Source organism: Onychostruthus taczanowskii, unplaced genomic scaffold, assembly GCF_017590055.1.
Source record: "Onychostruthus taczanowskii isolate IOZ18803 unplaced genomic scaffold, ASM1759005v1 scaffold51, whole genome shotgun sequence".
Classification (NCBI taxonomy): Eukaryota; Metazoa; Chordata; class Aves; order Passeriformes; family Passeridae; genus Onychostruthus; species Onychostruthus taczanowskii.
In genome coordinates, this window is record NW_024502680.1 from 4,190,183 (window position 1) to 4,209,504 (window position 19,322).

Here is a 19,322-nt window from a genome sequence, read left to right on the forward strand (position 1 = left end):
AGGAGAGACATTGAGGTGTCTTCAAAATAATAATAATAAACTGCTGTCCTGCCGCTCCAACCTTGCTGAGGTTTAATTATTTGTGTGGTGGTTTGGACTCCATGAAGCCCGTTCCAGAGGAATTTTAACTCGGGCTGTCCTGCTGCTCCATGGAATCACACCCAGCCTTTTCTCTTTCCATTTGTTCGCGCTAGCTATGCTCCTGCTTGCTGAACTCTCGCCGGAAAAGCCCTTATTCCCTTCTCCACGGCGCTGGGGAGCTGCGGTGGGGAATCCCGCCGATCCACGGCGGGGCTCGGGCCGCTGCCCCCGCTCTCTGTGGCCATCCCGGCAGGAAAGGCCGCGGGGGGGCTGCTCCGGGCAATGCGAAGGCTGTGCGCAGCTACAACCCCGCGCTACCCCCGCTCCGTGGGGCATTTTGCGGATTCTCCTGTGTCCTCCCTCCCTGTCGTTTCCCACAGGGAACTCCCGGGGCGTTCCCGCTCCGCCCGGTGCCGGCGGGAGGACCGGGCGCTACCATAGAGGCGAAGCCGGAGGATAGAGCGCCGCCCGCACCCCGCCCGGCCGCGGCCGCTCTGGCCGCGCACCCGGAAGCGGCGGCGGGGCCGCGCCATGGCGGGGACGGCGCTGAAGCGGCTCATGGCCGAGTACAAGCGTGAGTGGCGCTCCCCGGGCCCCTCGCGCTGCCCTCCTGCCGGGATCGCTCCCAAAGCCCGGGAGAGCCCGCGGGCCGGGCGGGGCCGTGACGGCCGCCGGGCAGGCCAGGCCGTGGGCCTCCCTCTCGGCGCCCCGTGCCCCGCCGGCCGCTCTTTCACCCCCGCCGGCTGCAGGCTCCTCTCTGCCTCCCTGCAGAGCTCCCGGGGCGGGGTGAGGGTCACCGGCTGGGTACGGGGCACTGCCGGCTTTAGGCGGCTGTGGGAAGGGGGTCCTGCCCCTGTCCCGCTGGGACACCGAGGGGACAGCTCGGTGTGCGGGTGACACCTCTGGAATCCTGTGATTTCAGGACCTTAGGGGGAGGCTGGGAACCCTGGGCAAGTGGCCAGTTATTTTGATGTTTTTCCCTGTTAAATTTTCCAGATGGAACAGAATACAGGTATGGCAATCTCTGTTGCAGAGCTCTGTTATTATGTCAAAAGTAATTAGAGGTGTTTGTCAGGGCAGATGGCCTCTGGTTGTGGCTGCCCCGTCCTTGGAAGTGTCCAGGGCCAGGTGGGACAGGGCTTGGAGTGAACTGGGCTAGTGGAAGGTGTCCCTGGCCATGTGGAATGAGCTGGGCTTTAAGTTCTCTTCCAACTTGAACGATTCTGTAATTCTGTGAAGTCCTCAGTGGAAGCAGAATGGCCAGTAAAAGGATTTAAACTCGAATTTAGTAGTGAAAGGCACAGACTTGTTTGTTTAAAAACCACTGTGGGATGTGACTGCGGTGATGCTCACCACAGGGACCAGAGACCTGCAGCAGAGGGCTGGGAATCCCTCTAGGAATCCTGGAGCTGCTGGGATGGCTCCTCTGCTCCTTGATGGGTTTGAGACGTGTCCAAAGGTGCCTTTTGTTGGCAAGAAATACTTGTTTGTGTACATAGGTGCTTTGGGGCTTTAATGATCTGGCTTTTATTTACAGCAAGGAAGTAGAATGGAGAAGAGAAACGTTTGGTGGGGCTGGAGGGAGCTGGGCTGAAAGAACAGACTCTGTGCTCCAGGGAAGGTCACTGACTGTGCTCCCCGGGCTGTCCAGGCACGGATGACATTGTTTCTGTCATCATTCAGTGGAATACTCCAGCCTGTGTGAGAGAGAGTATTTATAGCCCACATTTCCTGCCAGCCCTGTGCCTGTTGTCAGGCTGCTGTGCAGAGCACAGCTCTCCAAGCTGAGCTGTCACACAGGGCTCAGGGCTCCCCACCCAGCTCGGGCTGCTGCCACTGCCAGCTGGGGCTGCTGAGTGGTGAAGTTTGTGCTGCCAACGTGTGTCCTAGAAATCTGCATTTTCCTGTTGTAATCCAGAGGCAGCGACCTGAAAAACAACAACAGAAAGTCTTGGCACTGCTTCTGTCCTTTCCTATCAATCCCCTAAGTCTCAAAAAAGCATTTACGATCCTTTGTTGTTGAGGAGCACAGAGGTCCTACTGGAGTGTCTTGTATGAACAAAATCTTTAGGAAAAATGATATTAAATGACCTCAGAAAGATTTTGACTTAGTGTCACGTGCAGACATGAGGTGAATCTTCTGTGCCTAGTTTCCCAGGGTAGCACTGGTCATGAACAGAGATAATGTTTTGTCTGTGATCTGCCTTTACGAGCACTTTCCCACGCCCAATAAAACACAGTGTTGTAAAAAATGAATGTAACTGGCAGTGGCTGAGTGCACAGTGCTTTCTGGAAACCTGAGCTGCAGCAGTGCAGTAAAACAGACATTTTGGTGTCTCTGGATTCCCCTCTGCTGCATGTTTGTTATTTCCCTTTAGCACAAACCCCAGAATCAATCCTGACTTACAACCTTTCCCTAGTGTTTCTCTAAAGAGTGCCAGTTACTTGTAGCTCTGCAGAATCTCTGAGGCCTGTAGAGATTTTCAGCTAAAGTTATTATGAAAAATAAGAACAGCTCCTGGTAGTTCTGCTGCCTCTTTTTGCAGAGAAGGAGCAAGTCCTGCCTTGGGACAGGGCTGGAGTGTGAGGTTCAGCTCAGTGTGAAGTTTCTCACTCCTGATGATGTGTGTTGCTGGCAGGGATGTGGTTGCCCTGGTTTTCAGTGACCCTCTCCTGACTGCTCACCTTGGGTGAAATCTTGTGTGTGTTATGTACAAAGTTGTGGACACATCTTTTGTCTTTACTTTCCCTCTTCTCCTCTGTCTCTTCCCTTTAGTTACTTCTAGTAGTGACAGTGGTGTTGGCAGTCAGTGCCTTGCTGGTGGGTGTATTCTCCTTACCAGAATTCTAATTCTTTCCATTTTTTCCTTTTTCAATTTTTCTCTTTCATCTTTTCCTGTGCATGTGCGCACACATGTTTAAGTCTTAATTTAAAGATTTATCATTTCCTTCTGTGAAAAATTCTTGACATTGTGAGGGGTTTCTACCTGTTGGAGCTCAGATATATTACTGCATTTTGGGAGAGGCTGTGAAATTGCACTGTTTTTCTTTCCTTTTCAAGAAGGAAGGGAAGCTGTGGACATCCAGATGATATGGATTGGGTTTCTTGTCCTCATTTGAATCTTTGCATGTTTGACTTTTTGCTTTCTCAGATTTACTGTCTACTCTGCCAGAACTAGTTTGGCTGAAGCTTAAAAAAAAAAAAATCAGATACAAAAAAGGGCATCATTTTTATTAGAGCATGTACCTGTTGTTAAATCTAGATGTATAATAGTATTAAGGCTTGACCTAAGTCTCTCAGTAGCTTTTATTTGTGAGAGTTAAAAGATGGAAACATTATTTTTCTGTGTTTACTGGTTCTTGATGCCAGATCTTGAAGATGTCTCATGCTGTCTGAAATTTCAAGTCTAAAATGAGTCACTCTGGAAGAATTAAATCTCTAGAGACCCAGTGCCTGATTGTATGCACTGGATTTCCTTCCTGGTACAAACAGGCTACAGGACAGTGGACTGTAATGCCAACAGGTTTCTTTGGAAGTGCTGTCAGGTTGAAAATAATAGATTTATGTTAATTGTGAGATTTGGGAAGTCACAGAAATAATAAACCTTCTGAAACTGGCAGGGCTTCAGTGGGTGCCTCCCATCCTTAGGGCCTGGGGAGAGTTGTGTGGAGTCACAAGAAAACTGGCTGTTTTCAAGCATCTCAGTCCAGATGCTGTCAGATACTGCAACGAGCACGTACCCATAATATTTCCTGAGTCCTGAGCTTTTAATCCCCTTACAGGTTTGCTAAATGGCTGCAGTTTTTAGGAAACATACTGTTGAACTTCTCTTTTAAGGATGATCTCAGTCTCTTCAGTGCTTTAACAAGATGTGTTTTCAGTTCTCCTGAGAGCCATCTCCAAGGTGGAATTGGCTGATAATGACTCCACAAAGAGCCGTGAAATGAGAAGGAAAGCACTGTGTGCTGTGCCCCGAATTCCTGATAGCAGCATCGCGCTTATCTGGTGTCAGCTCTGTTTTAAGCTCACAAGGTCTGGCTCTGCTCCCAGGGAACAAATAAAAAGTTGCACCTGGGGAGGTTTAGCTCGGCTATTATGGACAATTTTTACACTGAGTTGGACTGTTTGGCCTAGCTGGTCTGTCAGAGTCGCTCTGCATGTGATCAGAGCATTGGTTTTAGCCTTTCAGTGCTTTCTGCTGCTCACTTATAAATAATTGGACACCCCCCCCGACATTCTGTTGAAGTGACCCTGTTTTGGAGGCTCTGGTGAGCTGTAGCAGCTGATGCTGTGTCAGCTCCTAGTGGTTCATGTTCAACTGGGCTCTCAGTTTCCTTTTGATCAACCTGGGGCAGTCACAGGCTAGGATGTCACTGTCCCCATGCAGACCTTTCTCAATGACCAGGTGCAGTCGCTCAAAATCAAAGCTCCCGTGCCCCTGAGTGCCCAGATTCTACTTTACCTGATCCTTAAGGAGGGAAACCTTTCTCTGAAGGGGGAGCTGAGCAAGGAAGTGGAGAATGGTACCTCTGTCCTCATGAAGACCCTTTGCTCTGTGGGCTTTGGCTGTTTATTCCCATTGCCCCTGTTCTCCTTGGAGTGGAGTGCTGTATGGCACAATTCCATGTAGCTGCCCACCACAGGGAAAGCTGCTGCCAGCTTTTCCAGGGAAACATCAGGGGATTTTCTTCTTAGAGAGAACCACAAGATGGAGCAAAATGATTCCAGGAGCTCCTGTGTTTGACATCTCCCTCTTTCTGTCTAAAAACATCAACAAGAAAAGCTATTGGAGACCCACTGTGAAGCTGGAAAAACCTGCCATGGAATGCAAGGACGTGTGGAAAACAGCAGGGCTGAGTTTCCATCTGCTGCTAGGCTTTGGAACTTCAGAGAGGGCTGTTCCAAGGTTAAGGGCATTCTGAGCAAACTGAAGATCTCTCCTGGCAATGCATCTCAGCATCTTGTTTGAATCCTGCAGCAAAGGAGCTGTTGTAAGACAGCATCTGTTCTGTGCAGCACTACCCACACAGCTTTCACCTACAGCCTGAACAGAAATTAGGTCAAGTGTCTCTGGCTGTGTTCTGTGTGTTACTGGCCACTGGTGCTCCAGAGGCCATTGATCAGGAAACCCTGTGCTGGATAAGCAGCTGGGAGTGTCACCTCCTGCCACCAGCACCAGCAGCTGCCCCGTGGCTCACTCAGAGCCTTGGGGTTGGCGTTGAGCCCCCAGCACTGCTGGCACAGCTGGTTGCCTGTTTGTGGCTGAATTGTGCCTCAGCTGCTGCTGCTGCCTCCCTGCAGAACATCAGAACCTAGAAACTGATGGTCAGTCCACTAGATAGAGAAAATCTGGTTGTTATTTTATCAGCACGTGGTGTACTGGCCTTCACCAGCTTGAGGTAAGGGGCTGATGCTGAAGATAGTTTCATGAATTTGGAATTGCATCAGTTTCCCAGAGAAAGTGAGGATTGATGGATCCAAATTTGCCTGTGCAGCCATAGCTGTTTTATTGATGCTTCTTGTTTTTTTAACTCACAATTTCCAGGCCATTTAGGAGGTTGGATTGAAATCTCATGTGTCTGCTTCTCCTGTTTTTGTGTTGTTCTGGGTTTTGCACTGAGGTGCATCAAACCTGAATGGTGCAAAGAGGTTACAGGAATACAAACTTCAGGCTGTTATGGGTATCCAGCAGATACCACAGGGGTGCAAGAGAAGAGTGTTTCCCAGGCTTTGTGAAATGCTTTTGTCTTCCTTCTCAGGTTTAAATTACTGCCTCTGTGAAGACAGAGGACTCAATGATCCTAGAGGTCTTTTCTAACCTAAATAATTCTGTGATTCCAAGGCTAGTTCTAAGAGCCTGAAAAACCCCAAAGTACCAAATTTGTCTAGAACACTGTGCTGCATTAAGCAATGGTGGTGGGGCCCCTGTGCTAAGCCATGGCCACTCACACACCCCTGAAATGTTTGGGCTGCAAGTCACCTCAATCTTCCTTGTGTTTCTGTTTTTGCAGAGCTGACCCTGAACCCACCAGAAGGGATTGTGGCAGGTGAGAAGCTGAGCAGGGTTTGTGCTCTCTGGAGCTGTGACCTTGTGTTCAGGTGGCTCTGAGCATTGTTCTGTTCTGTTTCACAGGTCCCATGAATGAAGAGAACTTCTTTGAATGGGAAGCCCTGATCATGTGAGTTAAATGCTGTTTGGTGTCTGAAATCAGCAGTTGCTGTGATGAGCTTCTAGGAGAGCAAGAATGTAAAAAAGTACTATCAGTTCTGTATGGCATCAGCATTGGCCTGCCTTGGGCTGGAAATCTGGACTTTAAACAGAGTGACAGAGTGGTGATGTGTACAACTTGTTATCATAACTTCTTCACAGGTGTCATAATAATAAGCTCACAGATTTGTCAGGAATCCTCATTTGGGCTCCCTTGGATATATGTTACGTTTACAAACACTGTAGGAAACAAACAGTTGCTTGTAGGTCACACATACTTGTTGGAACATTGCCTTACTGCAAGTGCAGGACAAGTTTTGAGTGGAGCAAAATACTCAAATTATTAGTGACAGGAGAAAAAAATCAATGTGTAAAATTAGTTTACTTACTATTCAGATTTTTTCTTGAAGTATTGAAAGGTTCTGATCAGAAAATGTATTGAAATTTAAGTAAAAATTCTTTTGAAGTTCTTTACACTTCATGAATCGGTTGGTTTTGTCAAGAGTTGGATGCAGTGGTTTTATGTAGAAAGAGATTCACTCTTCTGTTGGTGAATAGCTCTGATCCTGACCTGCTGTGTTTTGGAGGTGATAAAATTGAACTCCTTTACAAATCTGTGTTCTCTCTCTTCCACTCCCCAGCTGGTGGTGTGGTTGTTGGTAGCAAAATTTGCCATGAAAAGACAAAATCTTTTTGCCCAGCATCTTACAGGTTGTCTTCTCTCTTTCTCGTACTCCTACTCATGCTGTACCTTCTTTGGGAACTTTGAGTACATGGAATAACTGGTGATTTTTACAAAATAAAGTTCTAAAATGCTAGAGGAGAGGAAAAAAGACGTTTGTCGCTCACATCTGACAATTTATGCAAATACTGCACAATTAAAAGATGAAGAAGCTCCAGACCACTGAGTCCATCTTGAAGCTGGTGGTGTGTTGTTAGGGTAGATCCTGGCTCTGTGTTTCAGGATTCTTTTGGTAAGAATTGGTGATTTCCTTTCCTTCAGCCAGGGCTGGTTGTCTGGAGGACTCTGGGGGCAGCAGGCAGTGGCTGTGGCCCTGCTCGCTCCGTGCCCGCTGTGATCTGGGCAGGTTTTCCTGCAACCACCAGTGCTGACTGGGGAGATTCTCAGCTGGCGTGGGTGGCAGAGTTTTCCTAGCTGGGTTTGCTTGGAATGTGTTGTCTAGGGATGAAAAACGAGATTTCTGTCTCTTGGGCTCAGGCGTGCAACCAATACAAAAGCTGCAGCGAGTTCCCTGTTCCACACAAAGTGGCTGTGTGGGTGATCCTCCTGCATGGCAAACCAGAGTTATTTTAGACCTTGGTGAGTGAGTGGAGGTTTGGATCACCACTGCTTGTTTGCTCATTGATGGCAAGAGTTGGCAAATGCCTCTGCTTATGTGCAGTGATTTCTCCTGGGATAACAGGTTGTGTGTGCTTCCTGGTAGCTCAGTCCTCTGAAAATAAACACTTAGCATGGAAATAGGTTGTTCTGTTGCCTGACATCAGAGATTTTGGCTGCAGGGTCTTATGCTTTCTGTGAGAGGCATAGTCAGCACATCTGCTTTGTAATGGGCCAGATTTCAGGTCAGACAGCTGTGATTACTGGGAGTGTGGAAATCCCAGAGGGTTTAATGCACTTCTTGGAACATGGAAGGAAATTCCTGCTTATTGGTACTTCCTCCTAGCAGAGGTGCTGTGGCTGAGTAGAGGTTTCCTGAGGGATGCTCAGAAGTACTTCTGAATTGCCTAGAAAATACCTTTTCTGATGTTTCCTGTCACATCCTTAAAGAACAGAGGAGCTGCTCTGCAGACTAGAAAGGCCTTTAAAGTGCTGAGTGTTGAGCTTCAGGTCTTTGTCAGCGTAAAATGAGAGGCGGAGGTGCTTTAATTTTGGTTTCTGTATTGTGTGTGTGTCATAATAAAGTTATATTTTAAGATCTGCTCAATTTTGAAGGTGTGATACAATAGAAACATGTTTACCCCAAACACATTTGGTTACTTTCATCTCTTTACAAACCTTGTTAGTAGCAGTGTTTGCAATGCCTTTGGAAAGTAAATTACATGACTTGTTTGTATTTGTCTGTGGTGGTCTCCTCCAGTGTTTTGTAATCTCAAATGTGCTGTGTGAGGTTCAGGGAATGAGGTGTGCAGATGAGAAACTGGGAGTAAAGCTGCCTTCAAATTTTTAGATGGATGAAGTGCAAATGGTAAGAAACATAATTGTGAAAAGAACAGAATACTTTGTTTCCTTCACCCAATTTATATAAAGCTGGAGCACATATAATGGCACATAACTTTAAAAAAAGAGACCTAAGAGAGAAAAGACATCTCTCATTTATCAATTCAAAGCTAGACTGGGTAATGTTACATAGATTAATGTAAGAGCTTGACTTGGAGATAAAATAATACATTTTTAAATAATGGAAATAATAATTATTTGTATCTCCAGTGTTCTTGTCTGCAGCAGCAATGCTGGAGGAATGTGAAACGCATAAATGTTAAGACCATAATAAAATAAAAGAGAGAACAAATCTTACACTCCTAAAATGAGTGGGATGGGCACAGAACTGAAAATACCCATGTGAAAACCTTCCTGAAGACCAGAGGTGGGGAGCATTGTTGAAAGCCAGATCTTTGCAACGTCGTTTCAGGAGAGTTTGCCTTATGTTGCTCAATTCCCTAGTGCTGCGTGAGATCCTCCAGGCTGTGTTGTCTTCATGGATTTAACATTTCAAGGCCAAGTTTTGCCCTCTTTGGCTGGCATGTACAAGTGTGTTGCTATTAAAGTTTATCCCCAAAAGACACAAAAGCACGCAATGGTTAAGAACTTTATTAGCCTTAAGATTGCTTGAAAACAAAACAGTAGAAATTGAAGTCAACGTATCACAAAGCTGTTGAGAAAGGTAATTAGATCTATAATTAGGCTTATGACTTTTGTTTCCATTCCCCTTTTGGGCATCTGATGATTGTGGGGTTTGGTGTTTTTCCATCATCTTTTTACAAATAAGCCATTTACAAACGTATGTGAAGCTGTGATTATAGAATTAGAATCACAGAATGGTTGAGGCATCAAATCCAACCATTCCCCAAGCACTGACAAATCCACCACTAAACCATGTCTCCACGTGCCACATTCACATGTTTTTTGAGTGCTTTCAGGGATGGTGACTCCACCACTGCCCTGGGCAGCCTGTGCCAAGGCTGAACAACCCTTTCAGGGAAGAATTTTTTCCCAATATCCAACCTAAACCTCCCCTGTTGCAACTTGAGGCTGTTTCTTCTTGGTTTGTCTCTTGTCCTCTGGGAGCAGAGCCCGACACCCACCTGGCTGCACGCTCCTGTCAGGCAGTTGTAGGAGAAGGTCCCCTTGAGGAGCCTTTACTCCAAACTAAACAACTCCCAATAGCTGTCCTTCTCAAACTACTTCTGTCTCCTGTTTGGAAGATACCACTCTTCTCTGCCCCTTGCATGAGTTACAGCCAGCTCCTGGCGTTCAGAGCTTCTCATTTTCATGTTTTGTCTTCTTGTCAGCTTTGGAATCAGTGCAGAGCAGCAGCTGCCATGCTCTTTACCTCCCTGGCCCTGCCAATGTCCTTTGTGAGCTAAAAGTGGTGCTGTCAAGTTCAAATGCTGAGTGTTTTGTAGTTGCAAATGCTGTCTTGGATTAACTTTAATAATTTCTTTGAAGTTGATCCTGGCAGCGCTGAGTGGCTAAAACAAAAGCATTTTGCTCACATAATACAGGGCCTAAAATGGAGTATGTTGGGTTGAGTGTATTTGACAGAAGAGCCCTTAAGGCTGTGGGTTTGCTCTCAAAACAGAACATAGACACCCACCAGCTTTTCAATGCCTGTATGTACATACTCTCAGAAGTTCAACAATAAGCCTTTAAAATGCAGCTGGAATTAAAATGGTCAGGAAAAAATGCATTCAGTTTACTCTCAGATGTGAATTGAATCCTGACTAAATTTAGGGAAAAGGCTAGAAAGGGAACAAAGTGAGAGACAGTTGAGCTTTCATTCTTGCAAAATGTTGGTGCATTTCTCTTACCTTACCTACCAGTGTCAATATTCATGTTTAAATCACATCATTCTTGTGTTTATCTACCAGCCAAGTCTTTTGAATCCCCAGGTTTGAGACAATAAGTCTTCCAGCTCTTTAGGATTTGCTGCTTTCCAACTTTAATGTTCTTTCTGGCATGGAGAATGTGGACTGGGAGGAGGAAGCATGAATATATTCCTAACCCTTATTTCGCAGACAGTGGAACTTTTGTTTGAACGGCCTTTTACTAAATGCATGAGGTTTCCTTGGCAACAGTTTTTGATGCTGAAGCTTTTTTCATCATCTTTCCAATCAAGGGAAATCATGTTTGTGTTACAACTTCCAGATGGTTCATCAAGTTTGAATAAATCATGACTAATGATTTATTACTTGTTTTTTTGCTCACAAATAACTTGTTTTTTTGCTCACTTTCCACAAGTGTTTTATGTAGGCAGGGTAAAATAGTTGTCTTTATGTTCTCAACTCAACTGCACTTTGAACTAGATTCTGAACACAATAAGGAAATGTTTCTACAAGAGCCCTGATGAAGCCATTTGTTCTCCACCTGCACTCGAGGGAGGGCAAACTCAATAGCTGAAGTCTGCAAAGACACATTGTTGTCCTGCATCTCCTCTGACAATTACGGTCTCTGAGCTGTGTTTTTATTTTTACAAACCTTTGCTGTGCTTTCTGCATCAGACAGTGATAAGTGTTTGTGTGGTTGTGCTAGATACTGGCAGTTGGGATCTCTGTGGCATTTATAAATTAATTTTGAGCTCCAGCGTTTGACATCTCTGTCTTGCAGAGCATAACAGTATCTTCAAAGGCACAGGAGTCCCACACCTGCCTCTGCTTTCGCTTGACGTGCAGACACTCCAATCCTGGAACATGCCTTGGAGCCAGATACTCCAATTATATCCAGACACACCCTGCTAATTAAACAGTGTTGTGACCTTCCTAGTAATTTAGCGTGCAAGCTTTGATTTCCCCCTTGCCTCCCAAGCCTCATATTTGGATTTAAGTTTATGAGGTGTGGGGTGAGAGCACCTTAACTCTTTGTTTCCTGGAGAAGATGATGTAACCCACGCCTCACACGTGTCATTAGACACGAATTTGGGTGAAAGAGCTGTTTGAACATTGGTGAATAACATTTTTTCTGTTTCTAGGGGTCCTGAAGACACCTGTTTTGAGTATGGGGTTTTCCCTGCCATCCTGAGTTTCCCGCTGGATTACCCACTGAGCCCTCCGAAGATGAGGTTCACGTGTGAGATGTTCCATCCCAACAGTGAGTCTGGTGCAGCAGGATGCACAGGGGGGTGGGTGGCTTGTGCAGCTTAAAAAGAAACTTTTGCAGCAGGAGATCTGGCATCCTTCCCAAGGGTGGTTCTCTCCCTTTCCAGCCTCGAGCAGGCAGCAAGAGCAATCAGCTGCCCAGCAGTTTTGCTCTGTCTTAGGGTCCTTTTATCTTTATCCCATTATTCCTAATAAAACTTTTGCTCATCCAAAAAGGATTCCAGCAAATTCCATGCCTTTAAATCTTCTATACAGGATGTGAGACTTAGTGGATTAGTGCAGGCTCTTTCCAGACATAAAAATCATAGAATATGCTGAGTTTGGTGGGACCCATCAGGATCATGTTGTTCAAGTCCTGGCCCTATGCAGGACACCCCAAGAATCCCACCATGTGCCTGAGAGCATTGTCCCACCACACCATGAACTCAGTCTTGCTCTGTGGCTTGTATTTAGGTATTTTGGTGTTGTTTTAATGAATGAAAAGTTGTTCATGGGTGCAGCTTTATTAGGCAGCATGGCTTTTGCTCCATGAAATCACAGGTTTAACATTTCTGAGGGGATCTCTGAAACACAGTGCTCTGTCCAAGCAGACAACACATTTTCAGGTGTTTAATCTTGAGACTTTGCTGGTCTTTGCTCTGTGATACTGATTGAGTTAGAGACCTTTTCCAACCTTAGTGAATGTGTGGTGGTGACAGTATTATCTGAAGACTCGTCAGTGGGAGTAATTGCAGTGACAAGAAATACAGCTAACAAGTTTGAGCCCTGGACATGAAAAAAACCTTAGGTTTTTTTCAAAAAACTTTAAGGTTCCTTAAGGAAAAGGCAAAAGCTGTGCTCCTGCCTAGTGCTTCCTCTTCAGCTGTCATTCTTGCACCTGGAAAACACAGGTCATAATCTCAGCTGGGAATCAATTTATTTCACCCTATATACAAGGAATTTTGCAATTTCTTGAAGTTTCTCTGTTACTCCCTTCTGGAAGCATCACCTGTGCAGGTTCTTGCCCATTTAATCCACATCTTTGTTCTCCTGTGGAGGACACACCTGCATGTCACAGCATAGAACTGTGTGGACATGCCCAAGGCAGTGTGACATCACCTCTGGAGCTCTGATGTCACAACAGGGCACTTTGGCACTTGGAAGCAGTGTAGCCATGTCAGCACCTTGCTCCATCTGGACTAATTTACCCAAATTTCTTGCCAGGACTGGTCTCCCTGAGCAAATCCTTGTCCCTGCAGCTCCAGCTGTGGCCTTGGCTTGAGGTTCACTGCTTGCAGCTGTGTTGTGTGCAGCACTGCCAGGAGGAGTGGGGTGTGGAGAAGCACAAATTGCCTGACTCCTGTATTAAAGAGTGGCTTTACACATGGGTGTTTCTTCCATGGGATAATTGGAACACACTGGATGGTCAACTCAACTCCTTAAAGCCCTATGTCTTGGAGTCTTCTTAATCTGAAGCTGAGATCACCTGAAGCAGACACTTGAATCTTCTCAGGTGGGGTTGTGGCGGGCTGCTTCTACCCAGAAAGGCTGAAAAAAGGGGTGGCTGGGCTGTGCTTTTTCTGTTTATTTCTCCCCCCTGTGAGAAATCACAAGTAAAATGTTTAAAAAGTCTGGTGTGTCTCCTCATCTTTGCAGTTTATCTTATGTGCAGGGGGAACTGAGATACCACAGAACTGTTTTCTCTTACATTACAATGACCTTGGCAAAAGTAACTAAGTAGTGATGAATGGCATTGCTTGCATTGGCACTGAGCATCAGTGTGGGGAGATCATAGGTGGTTTGGGAAGGATTGTTGGAAGGGACATTAAAACCCATCTTGTTCTACCCCCTGCCATGGACAGGGACACCTTCCACTGTCCCAGGTTGCTCCAAGCCTTGTCCACCCTGGCCTTGGACACTTCCAGGGATCCAGGGGCAGCCACAGCTTCTCTGGACAACCTGTGCCAGGTTCCCACCACCCTCCCAGGGAACAATTCCTTCCCAATATCCCATCTAACCCTGCCCTCTGGCAGTGTGCAGCCATTGCCCCGTGCCCCAAGTCCCTCTCCAGCTCTCCTGGAGCCCCTTTAGGCACTGGAAGGGGTTCTGAAGTCTCCCTGGAGCTTTCTCTTTTCCAGGCTGAGCACTCACAGCCTGTGTCTGGAGCATCTCTCTGTGGCCTCCTTTGGACTCATTCCAACAGCTCCACATCCTTAGGTTGGGGCCCCACAGCTGGACAGGGGTGGGTCTCACCTGAGCAGAGGGAGAGAAGATCCATACATCTTCCTGCAGTCAGCCTTTGATGTCTTGACTGTGCTGCTGTGTTCCAGCTGTTTTAAATGAGGCACTGCACAGGAACAGGAGACTCCCTCAGCAGTGAAATCCCTTCTGCCCGTGGGTTCCTGACTTGCAAGAAGTGCTGATTCAGCACCTGCTGTTTTCACCTCTTCCAGCTATGGTTAGACCAGCTCCAGTCCCCAGCCTGGGGCTGCAGGAAGGACTGTAAATAAAAGTCCTCCACAGTGCTTGCATGCTTGGGCAGACATAGCTGGGTGAATGGAGGGAGCTGGAAATGAGCACAGCAGCTTCCAGCAGTCATTCCCACTTGTTTTGTCTTACTTTCCTGGCAATGGCACCAGCTTGGTCACCTGAGGAATGGAAGCCCTGAAATTATTGTGCTAAAGTTGTCATTCCTCAGAACCCTGCTATTTAAGGAGAATGAGGCCACTGGTAGAGCAGTGTTTTCTTTTGAGGTGCCTCTTCAAACCTTTGTTTGGTTTCATTACCAAGTCAGGGGAGTCCAGTCTGTGAAGACAACTTGTACTGTTGCAGACACTGTTGCTTATGCTAAAGGTGGGAGGGGAAGCACCTGGATCCTTAATTCATAGGTTTCCCTGTTTCCAGGTGCTTTAATGCAGCTGAGCTTTAAGCAGAAAAAAAAAAAAAAAGTAGTGGGAATTCTTCTGATTGCACCTCAGTAATGTTCAAAAAAGATCAGTTCTACTATTCATAATGTATTTAAGATAACACTTTTTTCTCATGTTTATAATATATATAACATTTTTCCCTCCTTTGTGTAATCCTTTTCATGGTCACAGTCCAGTGGAGGACTCCAATGTGCATTCAGTGCATTCATTTCCATTTCAGTGGCACTGGTTACCTGCTTGGAGCTGTGTCTCTGCATAATTCTTGCCTTATTCCACCAGGCTGCATCATTCATTTTTTCCATGGAGCCTTTCACTGGTTATTAAATGCCACAAGTGCTCCCAGCAGGCACTTGGGGAAGGAGTTTGTTAGCTTTGCTTAAAGAAGATTTGTCCTGGGGTTTTGTCTTTCATATGCCGTGTCCTTTTCTTAAAGAGGAAATTTAAACCTGGATTTAGTTTTAATCATAGACGAGCTAAGTCTTAAGGCTGATCTATGCCCAAGAGATAGAGAGCATCTGAGCATTTCCACTAAGTAACAACCAATCCTGTGTACTTTTTGTGCAGTTTACCCAGATGGGAGAGTGTGCATCTCCATCCTTCATGCTCCTGGGGATGATCCCATGGGGTACGAGAGCAGCGCGGAGCGGTGGAGTCCCGTGCAGAGCGTGGAGAAGATCCTCCTGTCGGTTGTGAGCATGCTGGCAGGTGAGCACTGCTGTCCTGGCAGCCCTTCCTGAGTCACCTGCAGCTGCCTCTTGCTTTTTGCTTTGTTCACTGAGCAAAGCACCTGGAAAGCTGCTCAGCAGCAACCACAGGTCTTAAAGCCCTGGGATTTATTTATTTATTTATTTATTAGTGAACCAGTGCTCTGAGAAGGGTGGAAAAAAAATTGGAAAAAGTGAACTGAATTAGTAGCAGGTGTTCCTGTTTGGGGGTTACTGCAAAGCTTTCCTTGCAGGTTGGTAGCAGCTGAGACATAGTGATGGGTCTGGTGGTCCCAGAGGCTCAGCTGGACAAAGCCCTCTCTGTATTTGCTATGCTGTTCTTCATGTTTTAAAGCTGTGGATTACAGCCTGTGTTGGATTTGGCTTTGGCAGCTGAAGGGTTATCAGACCTAACCAGTACAGTAAACTGGAGTCCATGGCCTCTGGTTCAGAAGCCAGCACACTCTGTTTCTCTTTGTTGTTCCTAGCCTGGGAATGTGCCCCAGTCTGCCATCTCTGGTTCAGAAGAAGGCTTCTTGAGAAGAGACCTGGGGTGAAAAACTCTTTGTGGAGCCTTTCAAATGGTTTTCCCTAAATCTAACAAGGGCTGTGGATCACCTCTGTCATGTACAGCTCTCTGAAAAATTTTCCACACAATGGACAGGGCCACTGAACTGCCTGAGGAAAGCAGAGCCATGTCCTTTAGAACTGGTTTTGAAGGATACGTGGGTCTAGAAGCTGCAAAGTTGACCAAAGAGCAAGCAACAGATTCCTGCATGGGACTGTTTTAGCTTTGGAATAGTAACCTGCAGTTGGGAAGCTGTGCAGACAAATAGTACCCATGGGATTCCCATGGCTTCCAAGAGCTTGGTTTGTGGTGCAGCCTCACCTGGACTGGCAAGTGTGGGAGCCACCTGGTCTCCTTCCCTGCCTGTGCATCCTGTTTTCCCATGGCTTTTGGAGAAATTAGCCTAAAACACCAATGGTCAGCTTCTTTCAGGGTACTGGAAGACTCTGAGCCCTGGCTCTGCAGTGTAAGCCCAGGTTTAGCAGGCTGGGTGACCTGCACACCTGCTGGTTTTTCAGGTGGACCATCAGGATCATGTGGAGAAGGATGGAACCTAGATACTGCCAGGAACGGGGCTGGGGTGGGTGTGATTGGTGTGTCAAGGGAGGTGAGCAGAGTATGGTAGTGCCTTCTGGAACCCCAGGACAGTGTCCTGCTGTATGCTGCCCACAGGCCTTGTAAATCTTGGGTTTCAGCTCACCTCCATAAAAAATGGGGAACCCCTGGAGCTTCAGCACTCCATGTGCTTCGTAAAGCATTCTGAAATCATCTGATGAAAGATGTTGCAGAAGTGAAAGCATATTCCATGGGTTCCCTTGGATTGTTTTGTTGGTTTTTAATAGAACAAGCCATCCCAACAAGTGACAGCCTGTTTGGGTGGCCTGTTTGGAGGGGCTTTGTGTCTGGGAAGCTGGAGAACAAGGGAAAAAATGTTCTGCAGGGAGAAACGCATGGTTTTAAAAGCCTTTGACAGTATTGGGGGTGCCACATTGTGTTGGCCACGTGCATGGTGGGGCTCCACTGCTGAAAGCACATACAAAAAAAGTCCTATTCCTGTGCCACTTGTTTCTTGCCTAACTCAAATTTGTTGTGATATCCTTTCTTTTGTGGTCGGTTAAATCAGAGCCTTTTGGGAATGCAGGAGCTGTCACTGGATTTGCTGTAGTGGTGTTTCTGCAGTCTCAAGGAGGGGAAGTGTTTCAAAGCCCTGGGGAAGTGGCATTCCTGAAGAAGCAAGAAGCTCCATTGCCCACCTACTTTTGTCTTTCTTGTTTCAGAGCCAAATGATGAAAGTGGAGCCAATGTAGATGCCTCCAAGATGTGGCGGGAAGACAGAGAACAATTTAACAAAATTGCCAAGCAGATCGTGCAGAAGTCACTTGGACTTTAAGCTCACAGAGAGACTGAAGTGTTTTGTATTTCTCTCCACCTGGAAACGAGCAGTGCTCAGTGCTGGTACCAAAAAGGAAAACTTTGTAAAACTATTGGCCTAGTTCTTATAATTCGTTATTTATTTACCATCTCTTTTCTTCCACTGCTCCAGAGAAGCCTCTAGTTCACTCACTAAATTGTGTGGAAAAGGGATTTAATGGTAGAGAAAAATACAGAGACAATGCTGTTTCAAAGGCTGCTTGCTGCTGCCTTACTTTGTGGTGTGGAAAGCCTGGAGACTTGGCAATCTGCAGCCCTCCCTCACCCATCTGCTGTTGGAGAGCAGTGCTGGTTTGGATCGTCTGCTGGCAGAATTAGTTGTGTTTTTATAGGTAGCATTGCATCTGGAGCAGCAGTAGACAGGAGTTACTCTATCCATTCTGTACTTGTTAGGTTAAGGGCAGCAGTTGCAGTCAGATCTGATTTAAAGAGTATAGTTAGCAGGAGAGGCTGTAAAGCAGGGCTGTAGTCAAGGTGTGTTAGCAAAGAAAGGAACTTTAAGGGAGTGAGCTGTGAGGACTGGCTGGGGGTCTGGAATGGCCTGGTGTTCCCATGTACCACTGTGAGTTTGTACTGAGCCTTTGAGTCAGTGTTGGCTTGGCAGAAATCCCAAGAGCTGCTTTATTAGTCCTTGAAGGCACCCAGTTGTAAACTTCACACTCACAGGCATGAGGTGTAAAGGCTGGATTGTGCAAGGTCACCTGGGTGAGGTAGGTCATTGGCAGTTGGAAAATCCAGTGAGGATGTGTTTGCTGTGCTGGGCATGTTCACAGCTCTGCAAGAATATCAGCTCACTCTGGTGGCATGTGAGTGTTGAGAGGATTTGGCACTGCTTTGCCATTCCAGCCCTGTCACCCATTTTCAGGTGAACGAGCCAGGTCCATCATGAGCATGATGGACTTACAAAAGTGACCTGTGACACTCTACACTGAGTGCTCTTGTGCATTAAATAGGAGCCAGAGAGGATGGGCTGTTTGCTGAGGATGGTGGTGTGTGTGCTTCGGACATTTGCAGTGTTGTAGCCAGTGTGAAGGGTGCAGGAAATACCAGCTGGTCAGTTCCTAAATCTGCTGGGGGGCCTCTGCTGACCTTTCTGCTTTGCAAGCCAATCTCATGTGTAGGTCCAAATTTCTCCAATTTACTACAAGCAATAACATGCCCATTGATAGCACATGGAATCCAATGTTGTTGGCAGCTTTAAATGGGCTAAATTTGACAAGGGCTGGTTTGTTGTTTTTTAAATGTGAAAAATTGTGATGTGGAAGGAGTCACACCACGAAGAAAGCTTTACAGAGGTGATGGTGTGCATGTGTGTGGTACAACTGTTCAGCATTTGTCTTGCTGTCTGTGCTGCAGATCACACTTTGCCATCGTTGTGCACCTCTGAAGAGTTGTATTGCTACAACCTGCTGATTTTACCTCCTTGTAGAAGTAATTGTGGCTTTGATGTCAGGGTGGAAGTGGGACTGGACATAGCTTGGGAGCAGAGATGATGAAATAGTGTTGTACCTAACTAGTATTTCAAGGCATACAGGAAAATGTAGCACTTTATGCAAACTGGGAGTGTTTTCTGGAGTAGAGGGAGAATTGTTCCTGGGAGTACTGCAGCCACCTTTGGGAACAACACTGGAGAGCTGCAGGAGCCACTGCAGAAACACAGATGTGGCAAAATTGGGTTTGCTTAAGTGCTGGGTGTTTTATTCATGTGTGCTTGCTCATTATCTTCATTTTAATGTGGGGTTTAGTCTGTATACTGAAAATAAAGTGCTTATATTTTCTCCTTTTATAGTTGTACACGAATGTATTGCAGTGGGTGTTGTATTTGAGTAACCACACGGCCAAGAGACTGCTCCAAAGGAGTGCAAGGGTTCATTCTAACCCAGTTAAAACACGTCATACTTTAGGAGTGAAAGAGCTGACAAGATTGCATGGACTTTCCAGGCAAATGTCTTGTCTCTAATGCTGGCAGTGGCTGGGTGATTCAAAGAAAACTAAAAATCTGATGGTGGGCAGATGGGGTGTAGTTTGCTCCTTACAAATGTTGTTATATCCATGTGTCTGGCCTAGGAGGTTCTGGTGAACGTGCAGC

The 19,322-nt window shown here is 46.3% G+C and overlaps 1 protein-coding gene across 2 annotated transcripts; it reads left to right on the top strand.

Moving 5' to 3' along the window:
• The first annotated feature begins 538 nt into the window (after positions 1-538).
• On the top strand, positions 539-19,017 carry UBE2G2 (ubiquitin conjugating enzyme E2 G2). Of its 2 annotated transcripts, XM_041416270.1 has the most exons (6): positions 539-655; positions 6,094-6,129; positions 6,216-6,261; positions 11,498-11,616; positions 15,095-15,235; positions 17,080-19,017. In XM_041416270.1, the coding sequence occupies exons 1-6, from the start codon at positions 613-615 to the stop codon at positions 17,190-17,192; spliced, it is 498 nt and encodes a 165-aa protein (XP_041272204.1). In that variant the 5' UTR covers positions 539-612; the 3' UTR covers positions 17,193-19,017. The 2 variants fall into 2 exon arrangements, with proteins under 2 accessions (XP_041272204.1, XP_041272205.1); XM_041416271.1 differs by lacking the exons at positions 6,094-6,129; positions 6,216-6,261 and having other exon boundaries at positions 567-655.
• Positions 19,018-19,322: the final 305 nt, after the last annotated feature.

Excerpts from the sequence above, each read along its gene's own strand:
- UBE2G2 (XM_041416270.1), top strand. The coding sequence starts at position 613 with ATGGCGGGGACGGCGCTGAAGCGGCTCATGGCCGAGTACAAGC. Across the intron at positions 11,617-15,094 it reads TGAGATGTTCCATCCCAACA|TTTACCCAGATGGGAGAGTG; the intron begins GTGAGTCTGGTG and ends CTTTTTGTGCAG. Across the intron at positions 15,236-17,079 it reads GGTTGTGAGCATGCTGGCAG|AGCCAAATGATGAAAGTGGA; the intron begins GTGAGCACTGCT and ends TTCTTGTTTCAG.